Genomic DNA, 18,629 nt, shown 5'->3' with positions numbered 1-18,629 from the left:
TTGAAGTACATGTCCGCCATTTTTGAGGCCAGACTCATCAGACCCATATGCGCTCACCATTCCATTAAATATAGTCAATAGAAATAGTAGTACAGATGCACCTGGAGAGCAATCTCATGGTTCTGGATCCGGAGCCTGCTCTTTTGTTGTCTCGCGGTCGGAGTCCGTGGGCTCGAGTTTCTTTTCGTCGTGATGCTTGTCGCCAGGCTCGATGCCACAGTCTTCTTCCCAGGTCACGGTTTCTTTGTGCATGTCTCGTCGAACCCATGGAATGGTGATGCCCACCCAGATGGCCACCCAGACGAAGGGGACACCCCAGCCTAAAGCCCACATCAGTTACGTCCTTCCTTGACCATGTTCTTGGGACAGAACTTACCAATACCATAACCCACGTCTTTGGGTACGGGGTGGATGCACACCACCACGATGCACCCAATCGACATCAAAAGTCCCGGAATGGACCAGAACAGAGACTGGACCAAGATCATCCTCCGAAACCGTGGACTTGCTCTATACCGCGCAGCCAAGGCTTCGCGGAAAGGCCTGCCGGCGTTGGCGTTAACCGCGACGACATCCTCGATCAGGTAGTACGCTCCAGGGTACACAGCGGCGCCCTTCTCGGTAGAGCTGATCCGGAAAGGCGCCTTGGTGTGCGTAAGGTTGAACATGGTAAGGATGAATACACAACCTGTGATGCAAAAGAGAAGCGCTGGGGCGGGCAACGAAAGAACGCGCAACCAAACAATGTGAGGCGCACTGCCGACAATGAGCAGCGCGGTCACGACGGTGATGGTCAGGACAGAAATCCAGTTGGTGATGTCGAAGGCCCATCGATTCGAGGTCCCCAGAGGTCGAAAGAAGTTCTCCTTCTTAAACAACCGCCAGGTCCTGACGGCGAACTCGACGTATGTAGGCCCACCCCAGATAGTGGCCACGACTGCGAAAACTATCGAGGTTGTGTTAGCCAGGGCTTCACAAAAGGTCCTGCAGAGAATCCGGGACTTACTTATCCAACCCTCAACGTGTCCCGCGAATTTCATGGTATAGAATAAGACAATGGGAATGATACAGGCGTCCACAATGATTGTAAATATCGTCAAGAACAGTTTCCATCGCCGCCACCCGTGTCTCCAGGTAAAAGGTAGTTGTGGCAGAAGCGTGGGATGTTGAGTATAGTAGTCCTGTAGTGTACTCGCTCGCCTTCGGAATTCTCGCTTGGTCGCAGCACGACTGTCATAGTATGCGTCTCTTTCAGGCTCTGCTTTGCGCTCTTTTCTTGCTTGTTCTCGGCTCTTTCTTCGCTCCGTGGCAGACATAGTACTGAGCCCGGTATCAACGGCTCTCAGACCCGGTGTCGGAGTCTCTTCTCGCTCGAGTTCAGGGTTATCGGTTCCAAAGTGAACACCGCGTGCTTCTCGCAGAGGAGAGGTGGGAATCGCTCCATCATGTGACGCCTGTCGACTGGGGTCTATCTGAAAACTGGCACGACTGCCCCGAACAACTTCCGGCATGGCGGCGAATTATTCTTTGATAGAATAGAGAGGTCCAGAGGAAGATAGAGAAGAGAAGGTGGTTCACAAACAATGCCGGTGGGAAGGAAGGGAATGGTGTATGTTTGGCTCTTCCCCGGCGAGGAGAAGCAGAGGAGGCTTAGGAAGGTCGCGGAAAGAGATTGAATGCTTCCGTCATTCAGCGTAAGTGAGTGGAGAGGTGGTATGTAAGGGTACTGCCACCGACGGGCTTAGTACTCAGACCAAGAAACGCACTTGAGTGATTGAGACAATGGAGTGTATCTAATTGGCATTTCCCTGAACTGGATTTCGTTCTGGGCATCACGGCTTGTGACGGCACGAGATGGGCAGTTGGAGAGGACCGAGTACAGTAAGCAAAGTCAGCTCGCGTTGACTGACGTCGACTGGCCTGGCTGGCCCCTCTTGGCGGATGAAGTCCCTAGTAGATTGGTTGGGAGGTTGCAATCAGCTGGGTGGCCCGGAAGAAAGGCTCCCGGGCATCGTGGCCTCAAGCAACGGTTGCGGCCATAAGGCCAAACATAAAAAGTGCACTGCCTGACTCTTCGGGCTCAGTGCTTGACAGTACTATCTACGGCAGACCATGCAGCACCCATATGTACCTCGTATAACTGCCTGCAAATCTCTCCTCCGTTCTCAATTAGATTCCATTGCCTTGAAGAACAAATCTCGCCCTCTTTTCACGGAATTATGACTCCTCAATAACTACTGCCAGGCACTGGCAAATATATACATGTGGAGGCACCAGCAGTAGGCATCTGGGTGTCTTTTGAACGCACCCGTGGCTCTGGCACCCCTGGGTTGTGACTTTTGAAAGTACTTTCTGTCAGACAGGGCCACCACCACCTTTTCTCTCACACCAGATATTTTGTCAGGACACCGACCTTGTTCATGTCGTTGGTGCCGTAACTCAGTCAGTCCAATTATCATCAGTGCCTAGACACAGAGAACTGTCCCGCCACCACAGTATACCTTCATATTGGAAGCTGACAAGCCAGGAAGCTTTTGAGCACCGAGCTCGCCCTGAGTGAGGGAGACTTAAGCCTTCTGCCTAATTTCTGTACGGCAAACTTTTGGCTCCAGTCCTCCTCCGGGTACGTGGTTTTATTCTGGAACTTCTAGAACAGAAAACACTTTCATACCCACGAGGAGGTGAAGCAGACATCCTTCATGCGTCGACTACAGACATGATCAAGATCGGACATGAGAGCGATACGCCTGAATATCCAGCGGGCTGGGGTCTAACCTATTGATCAACTATCCCATCTCGCAGTTCCTTACCACGAAACCCATGGATCCCACTGTCTGGCAGCCTTGCCCCTAGACCAATCTTAGCCGTCAAATCTGCTATTACGTTGGCCGATCAGCCGACCCTAGATCTTGCAGCCCTTCTTCGATGCACCGGCATCGCTTGTTAATCGCCAACCCCCCCTGTGTCTTCCCAGGAGCAAAGGGCAAAGGGAAAATACACAAAGTCAAATTTTGCTGGTGCAGGACGAGAGGGTGGATCAATGCAGGTTGGCATTTGAGGCCCAACCAGATGCACTCTTCCGAACATGACAGCCCGTTGAGCCACCACCTAGTTGCACAAAGAGCTCCGCAAGCTATGCCAGATCTGATTGGTTAGGGGAATCTTCAGCATCCCGGATTCCCTTTGGACAGATGTGATACAGTACTTTACTGTACTAGCATGCAGCTGGTGCTGCCAGGCGTCTTCACTTTCAGCAGAAAGGATATGAAGGTCAGTCCAGGAATCCTCTTGTTTGCGTTCCGGAGCCCGTTCCTTCCACCCCTCCCATCCCTGCCTGTTTGCATGGTTTCCACCCCCCTCCCTTTCAAGCATGTACCGTCATATGCACCTCTGGATCGCTTGTCTGTTCTAAATAATACTATTCCAACCCTTTACTTTCTTTGTTTTGGCTTTGAAGCCTTAAAGCACCGACCTTTCTTCCTGTTTGTCGCGATCTTGAAGTGAATACATTCAAGCTATCATTGTTCTATCCTCCACTCTTCCCTGCTCCGGACAATATTCAGGTCGGCACGTCCCTCATGACCGATCGATAAGTCCCTGTGAAGAAGTTTCTGCTATTGGTCGATCAACTCAGATCTCTCAATCGATCAATGGGCAGAGTGGTCAAGATGGGAGCCCCATTCCCAACACATCACCACGAAGTATACGAAGTATACGGCAATGTTGGAGATTTTGAGCCTTCACACATCATGACCACCAGAACATTTGACGAGCGACACATGCAGCCATCCTCTTCAGAACCCTCTCATTTGCCAATGTACGCAAGCCAGCAACAGGCGGAAGTCCACCCATTGCTCAAGCTGGAGGATCTGGACGAGACCGCCTACGAGGACCTGCATGCACACCACGAGGACGTCTTCCCTACAAGTACCCAACTACAGCTTTGCGATCTCGAACTTGAACCGACCTGGGCACCTCGTCAGCTATATCCGCAGTTTGTTGACAGTACTGTCGTACACACCCACGATTTCAGTGCGCTCCCTCTGCTACCATACAGCTCGGATTCAGTGTCGCTCACGACATACCCATACTTCGAAGAGCAGAGTGCGTGGCCTTCATCACCGGAATACGGCCAGTGCCGATCATTCACCGCAACGGAGGAAGACGAAGAGGCAGGTGATGACAAGCCGTACGCCAGACTCATCTACGAAGCTCTGATGCAGGCGCCGGGTCATAGGATGATGCTCCGAGAGATCTACGAATGGTTTCGCCACAATACCACCAAGCCTCGAGAGTCTGGATCAAATGGTTGGCAGAATAGCATTCGGCACAATCTCTCCATGAATAAGGTTAGCGAAACACATTCTGATGACCACGCGCACCGCCGACTAACTCTGACACAGGCATTTGAAAACGACAGGGACAGCGCCAGGGGGAACTCAAGGAAAGCAACTAGCGTCTGGATCCTGACCGCTGAAGCGATCGAGAACGGAGTGCAATCCACGACCAGGTATCGCAAGACTGGAGCTGGCAAAAAGCCACTGGGGGGTCGCACACCAGCCATTCAACGTCAAAGAGCGGGAGCGAAAGGGGGGCGAGCAGCGCGACATGCAGCCAAAAGGAAGTATCAAGAGCAAGGTGCTCTGACTGACTCGACGGCAACCCCAAGCCCATCGACCGCCTCATATTCCGATTGCACCGACTACCAAAGCTTTGACTTCCACGATCCCCGATCCACTGTGAGAAGTTGGCCAATGACCCCTGTGGAGCCGAATCTGGCAGCCGAAGAAGCGAATTTGCTCCGATGTCTGTCCCCACAAGGCACCTTGGGTTTCAGGGCACAGCACATTGGCAACGGAGAAGAGAACATGCACTTGCAGAATGCTCTCTTGCAATCGATGCGGGATCAACAGCTGGAAGAACTGGTCAGATTCCATGCGGACTGAGTCTGCAGCTGAAAGCCCTCTTTTTTCCCGGGGTTGTACTCATATCATTGGTTACCACGAAATGACTTGCACGAACAAACTTCAGCAGAGCCTGTGATGGATTGTCCGGTTCCCAGGGGGGGTTGGCATCAAGACAAGGGCAGTGTGGGCCGTGCAGCTGTGCTCGTTACGGTTTACGGGGGTGGTCAAGACAGGGCGGTGATGCCGTCAAGGAATGACGGTCGACCTGACTATACTCACATCCCACGCCACGAGATTTTTGTGGAGCTCTGCATAGGAGAATTGTTGCCACCCGGACGGACACACCCACGAGACCTTTAGTTTTTACGATTTGTACTATACCCCCCTTTCTAGCAAGAAGACAAATAATGCATTGGATGACAGATAACGAGCTGCAAGAATCAAGGAGAGACGAGCGCCGGGGGGTTGGGAGGGTTGAGGGTGAGCGTCTCTTGGCGAGGCGAGCGGGCGCCACTGCGGGTCTAGATTTTCCCAACCTGCATTGTCATTTCAGCTCAGAATTCAGAATCCCAGATTCTTCAGCGTCTCCTCTTGCTTGTTCGAGCGTCGGATCGGCGTCACGGAAACCTTTTTTCGTCCTATGAAATGTCCTTGATGCCCTGGTCCATGTGTTTGAGCTGCTCAGTCTCGCTACCACATGCCCACATGGCGTCAGGATTCTCCTCTCCCCGTGCCATCGACCCGAGCCCACGCTTCCTTCCCCGGTATGGGCTGTGCCGTGCGTAGGCTAAAGTTCGTATTGGCCCCCCCCTCAGAAGTCTTGATCCCTCCGGTTCACTTCAGCAGCACAACTCCCATCGACGAATATAGGCGGTCGGCGGGAAAACATAGCACATGTAGACGGCGCAGCGGAGGATTTTGGTGGAATTGACATTACGACTGCAAGGAGGAGGGGGACGCCCGTTGAGGGTGCTCATTGACAACCCGGGGATGACAACCCAAGACGTGTCAAACAAATGCCAGGCCAAAGATCCAATAACTCTTCACACTAATGCAGCAGACTGTGATGAGCGGACAAATACCCCGGTCCCTCCCCTCCTCCCCCTTGATCGATCTTTCAACTTCCTGGCTGTTGATTTTCCGGTGGCGTCACGATACGGGCCAGCCTAGAGCAACATGAGTTAAGTGCATCTGCCGGAACAAAGGACAGACACCAAGCCAAAGCCACCTCCTCGTTGTCAACTCCGCGTGCGAACCTGCAAGACTTCTCCTCCTCGCTTCCCGCATTGGCTCAATCCTACTCCGTGCAGCCCATCCCCGGCACTACTTGAATACAAGTCTTCGAAGCTCGTCATCTAAAGCACGGATCCGATCGGGGCGGCCAAAAGATCGTGCTGTCAAGATGGCACTTGTTGCCACCTCGCCTTGGTTGGTTTCGACTCGATGTCCTAATCGCCCTGAGAAGATTACTCCCGATCTCAGCTCCACAAAGCGGAATAATAGTGTTGGCTCCCTTGCATCGGTCCTTGCTTCAAGTGACTACTAAGACAAGTCCCATGCGGCAGAACGTGCCTCGAAATCTCGGTTTTGAGTTTGTGGAGGCGGAATATCCAATCCACTTGGCCAGGATAGGCTGCTGGATGGTGTGATCGAGCTGGGGCATCTGCGATTATCTACGGCAGCATGCGATCGATCTCGTCACGAAATTCCCTTTGCCATCCCGCTCCCGCCTGGGCTGGACATATAGCCCGACGTAACAAATTTCTCAATGCGGGCAAGCCTCGATGAAAAGAACTGGGCTGTCGGTTTTGGACACTGAGAGTTTCGATGCTTCTTCCTGTGCCAACCCGGGGGGGCTGAGAGACATGTCTTCGAGCCATTAGGAGTTCCAGCCCCATCTATTGCCGGGTAAGAGCCCATGTCGACGCACTTCTGCGAGGCGAACAAGGGCCAATCCCTGAACAAAAAAACTTTGCCTCTACCAAAGAAGAGCATTGGACGGACAAAAGCAGAAGACTACCCCTGGCTAGGATTTCCATCCTAATTCAGGTGCTCGCTCAATTCTCAACAACCTCCAACATCTTGCCACGGCTGAAGCTTCCGGGATGTTGAAACTATGAGTCTCTTCAGAGACATAGTCTCGCAGAACGGTCCACGCCATCTCCAACCCACGCCGGTGACAAATCTTAGATGGGCAAGTCCTCATGGGCCAGACATCGTTCTGTGGTCGAACCTTGAATCTTTTTGTCCACTTTTGGCGGTGACCGTACCATGCAATACCCACCAGATTCACTCCCTGGTTAGTATCGATTGAATCTGATAGATTCAACGAGGCAAAACAGCTTCTTTTTCCCGTCAACCCGTCATGCACGGTTCCGAGTATCCCTGCCCCAGTCAATTGTTCAGAACGTGCTTGACATATGCTGGGCAACGTATGACAATACAACCTGGGATTGACCAGATCAAGACAACCACAGAAGCATCCAGGGCAAGCCTTGGAGGGTTTCGCCTTGCACTGTACCACAACATCAAACGACAACCTCGCACTGTCGGTGCACACCAGGTTCCCCAGCCAGGGTTTCCGACTAATTGACATTCGATGCGCTCACTCTATTACTCTCAATGGTTGAACCACGAGGTCTACGCCATTCCCCTCCAATCCATTGGCCGAGCACATCTGTCAGGGTATCGAAGATCGTTCCTTCCTCGAGGTTACGAGTGCCCGTTATACCTCATAGTAAATGGTGTGACCAGCTCTGTCACCAGCAGAAACTGGTCTCACAGGTATCCCACCGCCCAATTAAGCTGACTAGGGAATGTCACAACACTTCTGGCGCCCCACGGACATCCTCGACACCATCATGGCAGCCACTGGTTTTGGAAAGATAACGCTCGCGCTTTTTCATGGATATGGATGGCGACATGGATTACAAGGTGGGATGAAGCCCTGCCACCTCTTCCCTCTCTCTCACCTCGAGAGGTCGAGTCTCGAATCTCGATATCATCCCCATCACTATTGAGACCCGGAAACCCCGCGGAATATTTTGAAGCTCGCGTTTCGGTCGCGACCACCAGAGAGTTGTGACTGAAAATCTTCTGTGGTACAGATCCGTCTGTATCACCATAGCCCTCGGCCCGCCAACCCCAGTCCTTTTCCCTAAGTATTTCTCTATTCTACACGCAGAGGGGGTGTGCAGTCCACTGAAGGTGACCCTCACATTCCCATGAACGCCGTGCCTGGCCTCGGATGCTGCTCTCCGAGCCGACACAGGATCTTTTCAATGTTCTCATGTCTCATGCCTCTCTGCAAGTGATGTGCCTGCCAGGGTGGTAACTACATGACAATGAGGTAGGACAAATGTGGCTCCCATTGCCAGACCAACTTGTTGGTTGATCCTCGAGTGGCTCGTCTGCATGGCAGCCGGCAGATATGACAGATTTGACAGCGGCATTGTGTTACCTTCCCACTCAAGAGCGCGATCTGATAGAGGTCCCTTCTTTGAGTCCCTGGAGGGTTTTCGAGTCTCGGCAATCAAGCATTTCTCACAGGAGAAATTACGGATTATCTTCTAATTGTCGTTCAACCATTATCTACCTGTTGGACAAGTGCTTTGCAAAGAACTTAAGATGTGAAAGCGCACGAGAAATCGGCCGCGGAAATTTTGCCTTGATTCCGTTCTCGTAAAAGCGTTGTGAGCCGTTGCGCGGTGTTACTACCAACCTTAACTAACAAGAATATCTTTGCATGCGAAGATTGATGCGCATGGAACAGGTGGTCTCTCAACCATCGCGCCGCTTGGGGCCAGATCGTGGCTGGTATCACTATTCCGCATCTGAAGTGGACGAGGCTGCAGGCATAATTGGGCTGTTCCAGGGTGAGTATGCGACGCACGACTCAATCCTGCTATACTGACACTTTGCAAGGTGGAATCGTGACCATATGCAGAACATGTTCATGTCGCGTACTGCCGGAAGTGTTACACCGGCTCTCACGATAGTCCACTCAGGACAATTCTAGCCCTGTTTCTCTTCCCAGAGTGATGCTGTCATCCAGATGTTCTGCGGAAACGATAATACCTTGTCACAATGGCCCTGTCCTGGAGAGCCAGGTGGACGGCGCCCAAATATTGCGATGCCGATCTCACCGACCTGTATGTCTTACGAGAACAAGCAACCACAGACTAAACTTCGGCGACTTCAGTTCTAGGGTATTGTCGTGATACTCGAACAATCCGGGCGCAGGGAAGCAGGAGCATGGAGGAGAAAAATGGTGCACACATGCCATAGGACTCTGCAATGACATGAGAACTGTCCGGGCTCTTCAAGGGAACAAATCACGCCACCTATGCTACTGGTACTTCGATCGAGATATCTCCTAGAGTTGAAACCACCTCGTAGTGACATTTGACCACTCGAATCGTGAAACTTGTTGTCTTTGAAGATGCTTCTCTTCCACCTGTCCGAAGCCTAGGTGACACAAGTGCAGCACCATCATCGTCCACACATCGGAATATTTTCCATTGCCATTTTTTGCTCTCCGACCATCGCCGTTGACCGCATGTAAGTTTCGGTCACAAGCAAGACGCCCCATGTCTCATCAAAAAGAATTTGGTGACGGTCATCTTCCCATCTCCCAGCTACACTCTTGGGAAACCCTGCTCTATTTCTTCCCCGTCTTCTTCTCCTGCGTCTCCTTCAGCACCTTCTTGACAATCTTCTGTTCCTCGATCAGGAACGCGCGGACGATCCGGTCTCGTACGCAGTTGCCGCATCTTGAGCCTCCATATGCACGCTGTACGGTCTTTTGTGGTCTGCTGGTGGTGGCGTACTCTTTGGGTCGCAGGGCGGGAATCTATAGAACCATCACATGGCTTTTTGTTAGAGAAGAGGTCTTCAAATCCTTCTGTGCGTAGATTGAAAGATTGGTTTGTGGGGGTGGGTGTAGATGTGCTGGTCTCTCTCCTCCTTTCAGCGGCTCATCACTTACACCTGGTAGTTTGACGCCGCAGTCACCGCATTTCGGGGCTGTGCCACGCTTCTTAATGTGAAGAAGACGAAGTTTTCCGCCGGGGGTCTTGATGACTCGGACGTTGTTGGACGAGGTGTTGTATCTGTTAGGTTTTGCAGGTTGTTGTCAGCTATTGAACCTCGTGCCCATTTTCCTCCATGAATTTGCGATGGTCTTGGTCTTCGCAGAGTTGACAGGAATATACGTACGGGTTCCGGCGACGGTACTGAAGTCTGACGCCTGCCATTGCGACGGTGTTTGATAGGCAATGGGATGGGTTGAAGGCGAGGAAATCGTTGCGTGTCGTGAATCTGCGGTTGACTTGACGAGAACCGCTTCTGCGAAAATCCGTGTGCGAAGTTTCTCTGCCGATGATACTCCGGCTTGGCGCCAAGTCCTAATTCTGGTTCTGGCTCTCCCCCAGTCACGTGTGCGGGCGAAACTGACCTTGACAAGTCAAGTTTTCTTTGCCATTTGACAGCGAACGCCCGCTTCGCAGGTCAACAATTGTCGCACTCAGTTCATCCACTAAGGCCTCCAGTTGGTGGATGATAGATCTGAGTACCTACGAGCAGATAGGTTCGCCCCCGAGGCTGAAGGAGAGGGCAGAACACGTGTCGTAAATGGTAAGCGACTTTCAAAGATCTCTCCAAGACCGAACGACGAGTTCATCTTCTCTATCGCGACAGTCACAATCATCCGCCCAGCGATAGCATGGCTTCAATACCACCCCCTCCTCCGCCAGGATGGGGTGCTGGATTACCGCCTCCGCCTCCCCCTGGGATGGCTCCTCCACCTCCGGGTTATCGTCCTCCCGTCGACCCTCGTGTAGCCAAGTTTACACAGAAAAAGAAGGAGTGGCTCCGCACGCAGCGCAATCGGTATGGTGAAAAGAGGAAGGGCGGCTTTGTGGAAACCCAAAAGGCCGATATGCCGCCGGAACATCTGAGGAAGATTGTCAAGGACATTGGAGACGTCAGCCAGAAGAAGTTCAGCAGCGACAAAAGAAGTTATCTGGGCGCGTTGAAGTACATGCCACACGCAGTGTTTAAGCTCTTGGAAAACATGCCCATGCCTTGGGAAAGCGCGAGGGAAGTCAAAGTGTTGTATCATGTCAACGGGTGTCTGACACTCGTGAATGAAATTCCCCGGGTCATCGAGCCTGTTTTTCACGCGCAGTGGGCAACCATGTGGGTTTCGATGAGACGAGAGAAGAGCGACAGGAGACACTTCAAGCGCATGCGTTTTCCTCCTTTCGACGACGAAGAACCACCGCTGTCTTGGTCGGAAAACATCGAGGACGTCGAACCTCTCGAACCTATTCAGATGGAACTGGATGAGAATGAGGATGGCCCTGTATATGAATGGTTCTATGACCACCGGCCTCTTCTGGACACGCCACACGTCAATGGTCCGAGTTACAAGACATGGAACTTGACATTGCCACAAATGGCTACCCTTTATCGACTGTCTCACCAGCTCTTGAGCGACGTGGTGGACAAGAATTACTTCCACATGTTCGATCGCGAAAGCTTCTTCACCGCGAAAGCTCTCAACGTGGCCATTCCCGGTGGGCCACGATTCGAGCCGTTGTACAAGGATATTGACCCCAACGACGAGGATTTTGGCGAATTCAACGCAATTGATCGGATCATCTTCCGTGCACCGATTCGGACGGAATACAGAGTCGCATTCCCTTACCTCTACAACTCGCTGCCACGAAGTGTGAAACTCTCATGGTACTCCCACCCTCAGGTTGTCTACGTCAGATCAGAGGATCCCAACTTGCCCGCCTTCTATTTTGATCCTGTCATCAACCCCATCTCTTCACGGTCAGTGGCGCCAAAGAACATTACTATCAGCCATGAGGATGAGATCTTTGGTGAAGGGAATAATGAAAACGATGATTTCGAGCTTCCAGGCAATGTTGAGCCATTCCTCGCGGACGAGGAGCTGTACACCAGCGAGACAGCTTCTGCTATCGCCTTGTGGTGGGCACCTTTTCCATTTGATCGGAGATCCGGGAAAATGGTTCGTGCCCAGGACGTCCCTCTGGTCAAGCAGTGGTATTTGGAACACTGCCCGCCTGGCCAGCCAGTCAAAGTCCGAGTGTCATATCAGAAGTTATTGAAGACCTACGTTCTGAATGAGCTGCATAGGAAGAAGCCCAAGGCGCAGAATAAACAGGACCTTCTTAAGACGCTGAAATCCACGAAATTCTTCCAGCAAACGACCATCGACTGGGTAGAGGCGGGTTTACAGGTCTGTCGACAAGGATTCAATATGCTGAATCTTCTGATCCACCGCAAGAATTTGACGTATCTACATTTGGACTACAACTTCAACCTTAAACCCGTCAAAACCCTGACGACGAAGGAACGTAAGAAATCGAGATTCGGCAACGCGTTCCACTTGATGCGAGAGATTCTGAGGCTCACTAAGCTCATCGTCGACGCCCAGGTCCAATACAGACTTGGCAACATCGATGCATTTCAACTAGCTGACGGAATTCTCTATGCTTTCAACCACGTTGGACAATTGACTGGGATGTACCGGTACAAATACAAGCTCATGCATCAGATCAGATCGTGCAAAGATCTGAAACACTTGATCTATTATCGCTTCAATTCTGGTCCAGTCGGAAAAGGTCCAGGTTGTGGCTTCTGGGCTCCGGCCTGGAGAGTTTGGCTCTTCTTTATGCGTGGCATTATCCCTCTTCTTGAACGATGGCTCGGGAACTTGTTGTCCAGACAATTTGAGGGCCGCCACAGTAAGGGCGTGGCAAAGACGGTCACAAAGCAACGCGTGGAGTCCCACTTTGACCTCGAACTTCGAGCTTCGGTCATGGCAGATTTGATGGATATGATGCCCGAAGGTATTAGGCAGAACAAGGTCAATACCGTACTCCAGCATCTTTCCGAAGCGTGGCGATGCTGGAAGAGCAATATTCCATGGAAAGTCCCAGGGCTACCTGCCCCCATTGAGAACATCATCTTGCGATATGTCAAAAGCAAGGCTGACTGGTGGATTTCTGTGGCTCATTATAACCGAGAGCGTATCAGAAGAGGTGCAACTGTTGACAAGACAGTAGCCAAGAAGAACCTTGGTCGCCTCACCCGATTATGGCTGAAAGCTGAACAAGAAAGGCAGCATAACTACATGAAAGACGGTCCTTATGTTTCCTCGGAGGAAGCCGTCGCCATTTATACGACCACCGTCCACTGGCTTGAATCACGAAAATTCTCGCCCATTCCCTTCCCCAGTGTGTCTTACAAGCATGACACGAAGATTCTCATTCTGGCCTTGGAAAGACTTAGAGAGGCCTACTCTGTTAAGGGCAGACTGAACCAGAGTCAGAGAGAAGAGCTGGCCTTGATCGAACAGGCTTACGATTCGCCAGGGACTACCCTTGCTCGAATCAAGCGTTTCTTGTTGACTCAGCGAGCATTCAAAGAAGTCGGGATTGACATGAACGACAATTACAGCTCAATCAACCCGGTATACGACGTTGAGCCCATTGAGAAAATTACCGATGCATATCTTGACCAGTATCTCTGGTACCAGGCCGACACCCGGCATCTCTTCCCATCGTGGGTCAAGCCTTCAGATTCGGAGGTCCCACCCCTTTTGGTCTACAAATGGGCTCAGGGGATCAACAACCTGACAAATGTGTGGGAGACTGCAGATGGAGAATGTAACGTCATGATCGAAACGCAGCTTTCCAAGGTCTACGAGAAGATTGATTTGACTTTGCTCAACCGTCTGCTTCGACTCATTATGGATCACAATCTGGCGGACTACATCACGTCGAAAAATAATGTGCAGCTGAATTACAAAGATATGAACCATACGAATAGCTACGGCATGATTAGAGGCCTTCAGTTCTCAGGCTTCGTCTTCCAGTACTACGGACTGGTTATCGATCTTCTCCTCCTGGGTCTTCAACGAGCGAGCGAGCTCGCTGGACCGCCTCAGAGCCCTAACGACTTCTTGCAATTCCGGGACAGAGAGACGGAGACCAGACATCCCATTCGATTGTACACACGATACATCGACAAAATCTGGGTCTTTTTCAGATTCACTGCAGAGGAGTCGAAGGATTTGATCCAGCGCTTCTTAACGGAGCAGCCAGACCCGAACTTTGAGAACGTGATTGGATATAAGAACAAGAAATGCTGGCCTCGAGATTCTAGAATGCGGTTGATGAGACACGATGTCAATCTCGGCCGGGCCGTATTCTGGGATTTGAAGAACAGACTGCCTCGTTCAATCACCACGATTGAATGGGATGACACGTTCGCAAGCGTCTATTCCCGGGACAATCCCAATTTGTTATACTCAATGTGTGGCTTCGAAGTCAGAATCTTGCCAAAGATCCGCAACCAGAACGATGAATTCCCGATCAAAGACAGCGTTTGGGCTCTCGCCAACAACGAAACCAAAGAGAGGACTGCGTACGCTTTCCTCCAGGTCACCGAAGAAGACATCCAGAAATTCAACAACCGCATTAGGCAGATCTTGATGTCTTCGGGCTCAACGACATTTACCAAGATCGCAAACAAGTGGAACACGACCCTGATTGCCCTGTTCACCTACTACCGAGAGGCTGCCGTGTCTACTGTCAACTTGCTGGACACCATTGTCAAATGCGAGACCAAGATCCAAACTCGTGTAAAGATCGGCCTGAACTCTAAAATGCCTTCTCGTTTCCCCCCGGCTGTTTTCTATACGCCCAAGGAGCTCGGTGGTTTGGGCATGATCTCAGGTTCTCACATTTTGATCCCGACTAGCGATAAACGATGGTCGAAGCAAACTGATACTGGTGTCACTCATTATCGAGCCGGCATGACCCATGACGAGGAAACTCTTATTCCCAACATCTTCCGATATATCATTCCGTGGGAGGCCGAATTCATCGATTCCCAGCGCGTGTGGACCGAATATTCTCAGAAGCGGTTGGAAGCCAACCAGCAGAATCGAAGACTTACTCTCGAGGATCTCGAGGACAGCTGGGATAGAGGTCTACCGCGTATCAATACTCTGTTCCAGAAAGACCGGAGCACTCTGAGCTTCGACAAAGGCTTCAGAGCCCGAACAGAGTTCAAGCAATATCAGTTGATGAAGAGCAACCCTTTCTGGTGGACGAGTCAGAGACACGATGGAAAACTGTGGAATCTGAACGCGTATAGGACCGATGTCATCCAAGCGTTGGGCGGTGTCGAGACTATTTTGGAACATACTCTGTTCAAGGCAACAGCTTTCCCATCTTGGGAGGGTCTTTTCTGGGAGAGAGCATGTCTCGCCAATGGTACCATGCTGCTGCGGTATGACGGCTCCCAGGTCGCTGTCGAAGATGTCGTGGAAGGAGATCTGCTTCTGGGACCTGATGGTGGTCCTCGTCGCGCGTTCAACATTGTGAACGGAAAGGATCGTCTGTATCGTATCAAGATCGAATCCGATGTGGAAGACCTTGTCGTCACATCGAACCACATCCTGGTCTTCTATCATCAGAAGGGCAGTGAGACCCAGCACAACGGTTCCCATCTCTCTCACCATCAACAGGGGGCGGAAAGCGATGTCGAGGACTTGCGCCACTCCAGCTCTGACAGAAAGAGTTTCATCAAACCCACTCAACGCTATGATACTGTTGAAATCACAGCGGCAGAGTTCGCGGGTCTGAAGCCAACCCAGAGGGCCCAATACCGGCTTTTCCGATCACCTGGATTCGCGGCGCCAAAGCACACTGTGGAAGTCGACCCAGAAGTCCACAGCTTTGTCGTTGAAGATATTTCCCTCGAGTCCGAACCCACCAGATGGGCTGGTTTCCGCGTTGACAAGGATCAACTCTATCTTCGCCATGATTACCTCGTGCTCCACAACAGCGGCTTTGAGGAGTCTATGAAATTCAAGAAACTCACAAACGCCCAACGTTCTGGTTTGAACCAAATTCCCAACCGTCGCTTCACCCTGTGGTGGTCGCCAACTATCAACAGAGCAAATGTCTACGTTGGTTTCCAGGTGCAGCTTGATTTGACCGGCATTTTCCTTCACGGCAAGATCCCTACGCTGAAGATTAGTTTGATGTAAGTCTTTCCCACTCCGTCCCTCCTAGCACATACTAACGAATACTTCTAGTCAGATCTTCCGTGCCCATTTGTGGCAGAAAATCCACGAATCCGTTGTAATGGACTTGTGTCAAGTTTTCGACCAGGAGCTGGAGCAATTGGGCATTGAGACCGTGCAGAAGGAGACGATCCACCCTCGAAAATCGTACAAAATGAACAGCTCCTGTGCAGATATCCTACTGTTGGCCAGTCACAAGTGGAACGTGACTCGACCTTCTCTCCTCTTCGACACGAAAGATCAGATTGAAGCCACGACAACCAACAAATTCTGGGTCGACGTCCAATTGCGGTATGGTGACTACGACTCTCACGACATTGAGCGCTACGTCCGGGCCAAATATCTCGACTATACCACTGACAGCATGAGCATCTACCCTTCGGCGACAGGTCTGATGGTCGGTATTGACCTCGCATACAATCTGTACTCTGCATATGGACAATATTTCCCTGGGTTGAAGGCGTTGGTGCAGCAGGCAATGGCGAAGATCATGAAAGCGAATCCAGCCCTTTACGTGCTCCGTGAACGCATCAGGAAAGGTCTACAGCTGTACGCGTCTGAAAGCACTCAAGAGTTCTTGAACTCGCAGAACTACTCGGAACTGTTCAGCAACCAAACTCAACTGTTCATTGATGACACAAATGTGTACCGGGTGACGATTCACAAGACGTTCGAGGGCAATCTGACGACGAAGCCTATCAACGGCGCCGTTTTCGTGTTCAATCCCAAGACTGGACAACTCTTCTTGAAGATCATCCACACCAGTGTGTGGGCTGGTCAAAAGCGTCTTGGGCAGTTGGCCAAATGGAAAACTGCGGAAGAAGTCGCGGCGTTGATCAGGTCTCTGCCCGTCGAAGAACAACCCAAACAGCTCATTGTCACTCGCAAAGGTCTCCTCGATCCGCTTGAAGTTCACTTGTTGGACTTCCCGAACGTTTCGATTCGAGCTTCGGAGCTCCAGCTGCCATTCCAGGCTGCGATGAAGGTGGAAAAGTTGGCCGATATGATTCTGCAAGCCAAGGAGCCGCAGATGGTTCTGTTCAATTTGTACGACGACTGGCTGAAGTCGATATCGTCGTACACGGCCTTTTCAAGATTGATCCTTATTCTCCGCGCTCTGCATGTGAACACGGACAAGACGAAGCTGCTTCTCCGACCTGACAAGACGGTCATCACTCAAGCACATCACATCTGGCCTACTCTTTCCGACGAAGACTGGATCAAAGTCGAGGTTCAGCTTCGAGATCTTATCTTGAACGATTACGGCAAGAAGAACAATGTCAACGTCCAATCCCTCACCAGCAGTGAAGTGCGAGACATTATTCTGGGTATGGAGATCTCGGCGCCGTCGATGCAACGCCAGCAGGCCGCCGAGATTGAAAAGCAGCAACAAGACCAACAACAACTGACTGCGGTGACCACCAAGACTCAGAATGTTCGCGGAGAAGAGATTATTGTGACGACGACCTCGCAATACGAGCAACAGTCGTTCGCCTCCAAGACGGAATGGCGGACACGGGCGATTGCGACGTCGAACCTGAGGACGCGTGCGAACAACATCTACATCTCCAGCGACGACATTCACGAATCGGAGGACTCGTACACGTATGTACTCCCCAAGAATATACTCAAGAAATTCATCGCGATTGCGGATCTGCGTGTCCAGGTGGCGGGATATCTCTACGGCTCGTCACCACCAGACAATGACCAGGTCAAGGAAATCCGCACTATCGTGATGGTTCCGCAGGTTGGATCTACACGAGAGGTGCAGTTGCCGCATCAACTACCACAACATGAGTATCTCAAGACCATGGAGCCACTCGGAATCATCCACACCGTGAGTGGTAATGAGACATCGTACATGACTGCGGCGGATGTGACGATGCATTCCCGCCTGATGGCGCAACATCCCAGCTGGGACAAGAAGACCATCACGTTGACAGTCTCGTTCACGCCGGGATCGGTGTCGCTCAGCTCCTGGACACTTACTCCACAAGGATACGCGTGGGGGGCCTCGAACAAGGACACGCAGTCGGACAGCCCTGCGGGCTTTTCGACCTCGTTTGGAGTCAAGACGCAACTCCTCCTGTCTGACAAGATCCGGGGCTATTTCCTGGTCCCCGAGACGGACGTGTGGAACTACAGTTTCATGGGGGCGCAGTTTTCGACGGTGGAGAAGAGGCCCGTGTACGTCAAGATTGACACGCCGCGACGGTTCTACGACGACTTGCACCGGCCCGTGCATTTCAGCAGCTTTAATGAGTTGGAGGACATATGGGCTGACCGGGAGGATGCATTTGCATGATTATTTCTTCAGGGGGGCGCGACAACAAGGCGAGGCAACAAAAGCTTGAGGAGGAATAAGGTAGTTTGTTCAGTGGCTGGTATTCCTTGTAAGATATGAAGATGACAATGACTTTGTCTCCTGAATGAGATGGAGTATTAGTTTTATCCATGTATGCATGCATATATGCGGTACGGCACGAAGGACATCCTTATCCGAAGGCCAGTGACCTCCATGGTTAAGTAGGGCATTGTATTGTCGTTGACTGTATTGAACTCGATATCGGTATCGAGTGGTTCATTCTCAC

At 51.5% G+C, this 18,629-nt stretch overlaps 4 protein-coding genes across 4 annotated transcripts; 2 read left to right on the top strand and 2 right to left on the bottom strand.

Moving 5' to 3' along the window:
- Positions 1–114: 114 nt before the first annotated feature.
- On the bottom strand, positions 115–1,511 carry AYO20_00712 (hypothetical protein; the record flags this gene model as incomplete). The annotated part of the gene is made up of 3 exons (XM_022639021.1): positions 115–320; positions 377–946; positions 1,007–1,511. 3 exons carry the CDS (start codon positions 1,509–1,511, stop codon positions 115–117), a joined length of 1,281 nt encoding a protein of 426 aa, XP_022504812.1.
- A 2,157-nt stretch (positions 1,512–3,668) lies between these two features.
- On the top strand, positions 3,669–4,946 carry AYO20_00711 (hypothetical protein; the record flags this gene model as incomplete). Its single annotated transcript, XM_022639020.1, has 1 exon — positions 3,669–4,946. The coding sequence occupies one exon, from the start codon at positions 3,669–3,671 to the stop codon at positions 4,944–4,946; it is 1,278 nt and encodes a 425-aa protein (XP_022504811.1).
- Positions 4,947–9,567: 4,621 nt separating this feature from the next.
- Positions 9,568–10,162, bottom strand: AYO20_00710 (hypothetical protein; the record flags this gene model as incomplete). The annotated part of the gene is made up of 3 exons (XM_022639019.1): positions 9,568–9,759; positions 9,895–10,018; positions 10,125–10,162. The coding sequence occupies 3 exons, from the start codon at positions 10,160–10,162 to the stop codon at positions 9,568–9,570; spliced, it is 354 nt and encodes a 117-aa protein (XP_022504810.1).
- Positions 10,163–10,629: 467 nt separating this feature from the next.
- On the top strand, positions 10,630–18,343 carry AYO20_00709 (pre-mRNA-processing-splicing factor 8; the record flags this gene model as incomplete). The annotated part of the gene is made up of 2 exons (XM_022639018.1): positions 10,630–15,998; positions 16,051–18,343. The coding sequence occupies 2 exons, from the start codon at positions 10,630–10,632 to the stop codon at positions 18,341–18,343; spliced, it is 7,662 nt and encodes a 2,553-aa protein (XP_022504809.1).
- Positions 18,344–18,629: the final 286 nt, after the last annotated feature.

This window comes from Fonsecaea nubica (assembly GCF_001646965.1).
Source record: "Fonsecaea nubica strain CBS 269.64 chromosome Unknown Scaff3, whole genome shotgun sequence".
NCBI lineage: Eukaryota > Fungi > Ascomycota > Eurotiomycetes > Chaetothyriales > Herpotrichiellaceae > Fonsecaea > Fonsecaea nubica.
The sequence above is the reverse complement of the archived record's forward strand: the minus strand, read 5'-3'. Positions and strand labels throughout refer to the sequence as shown.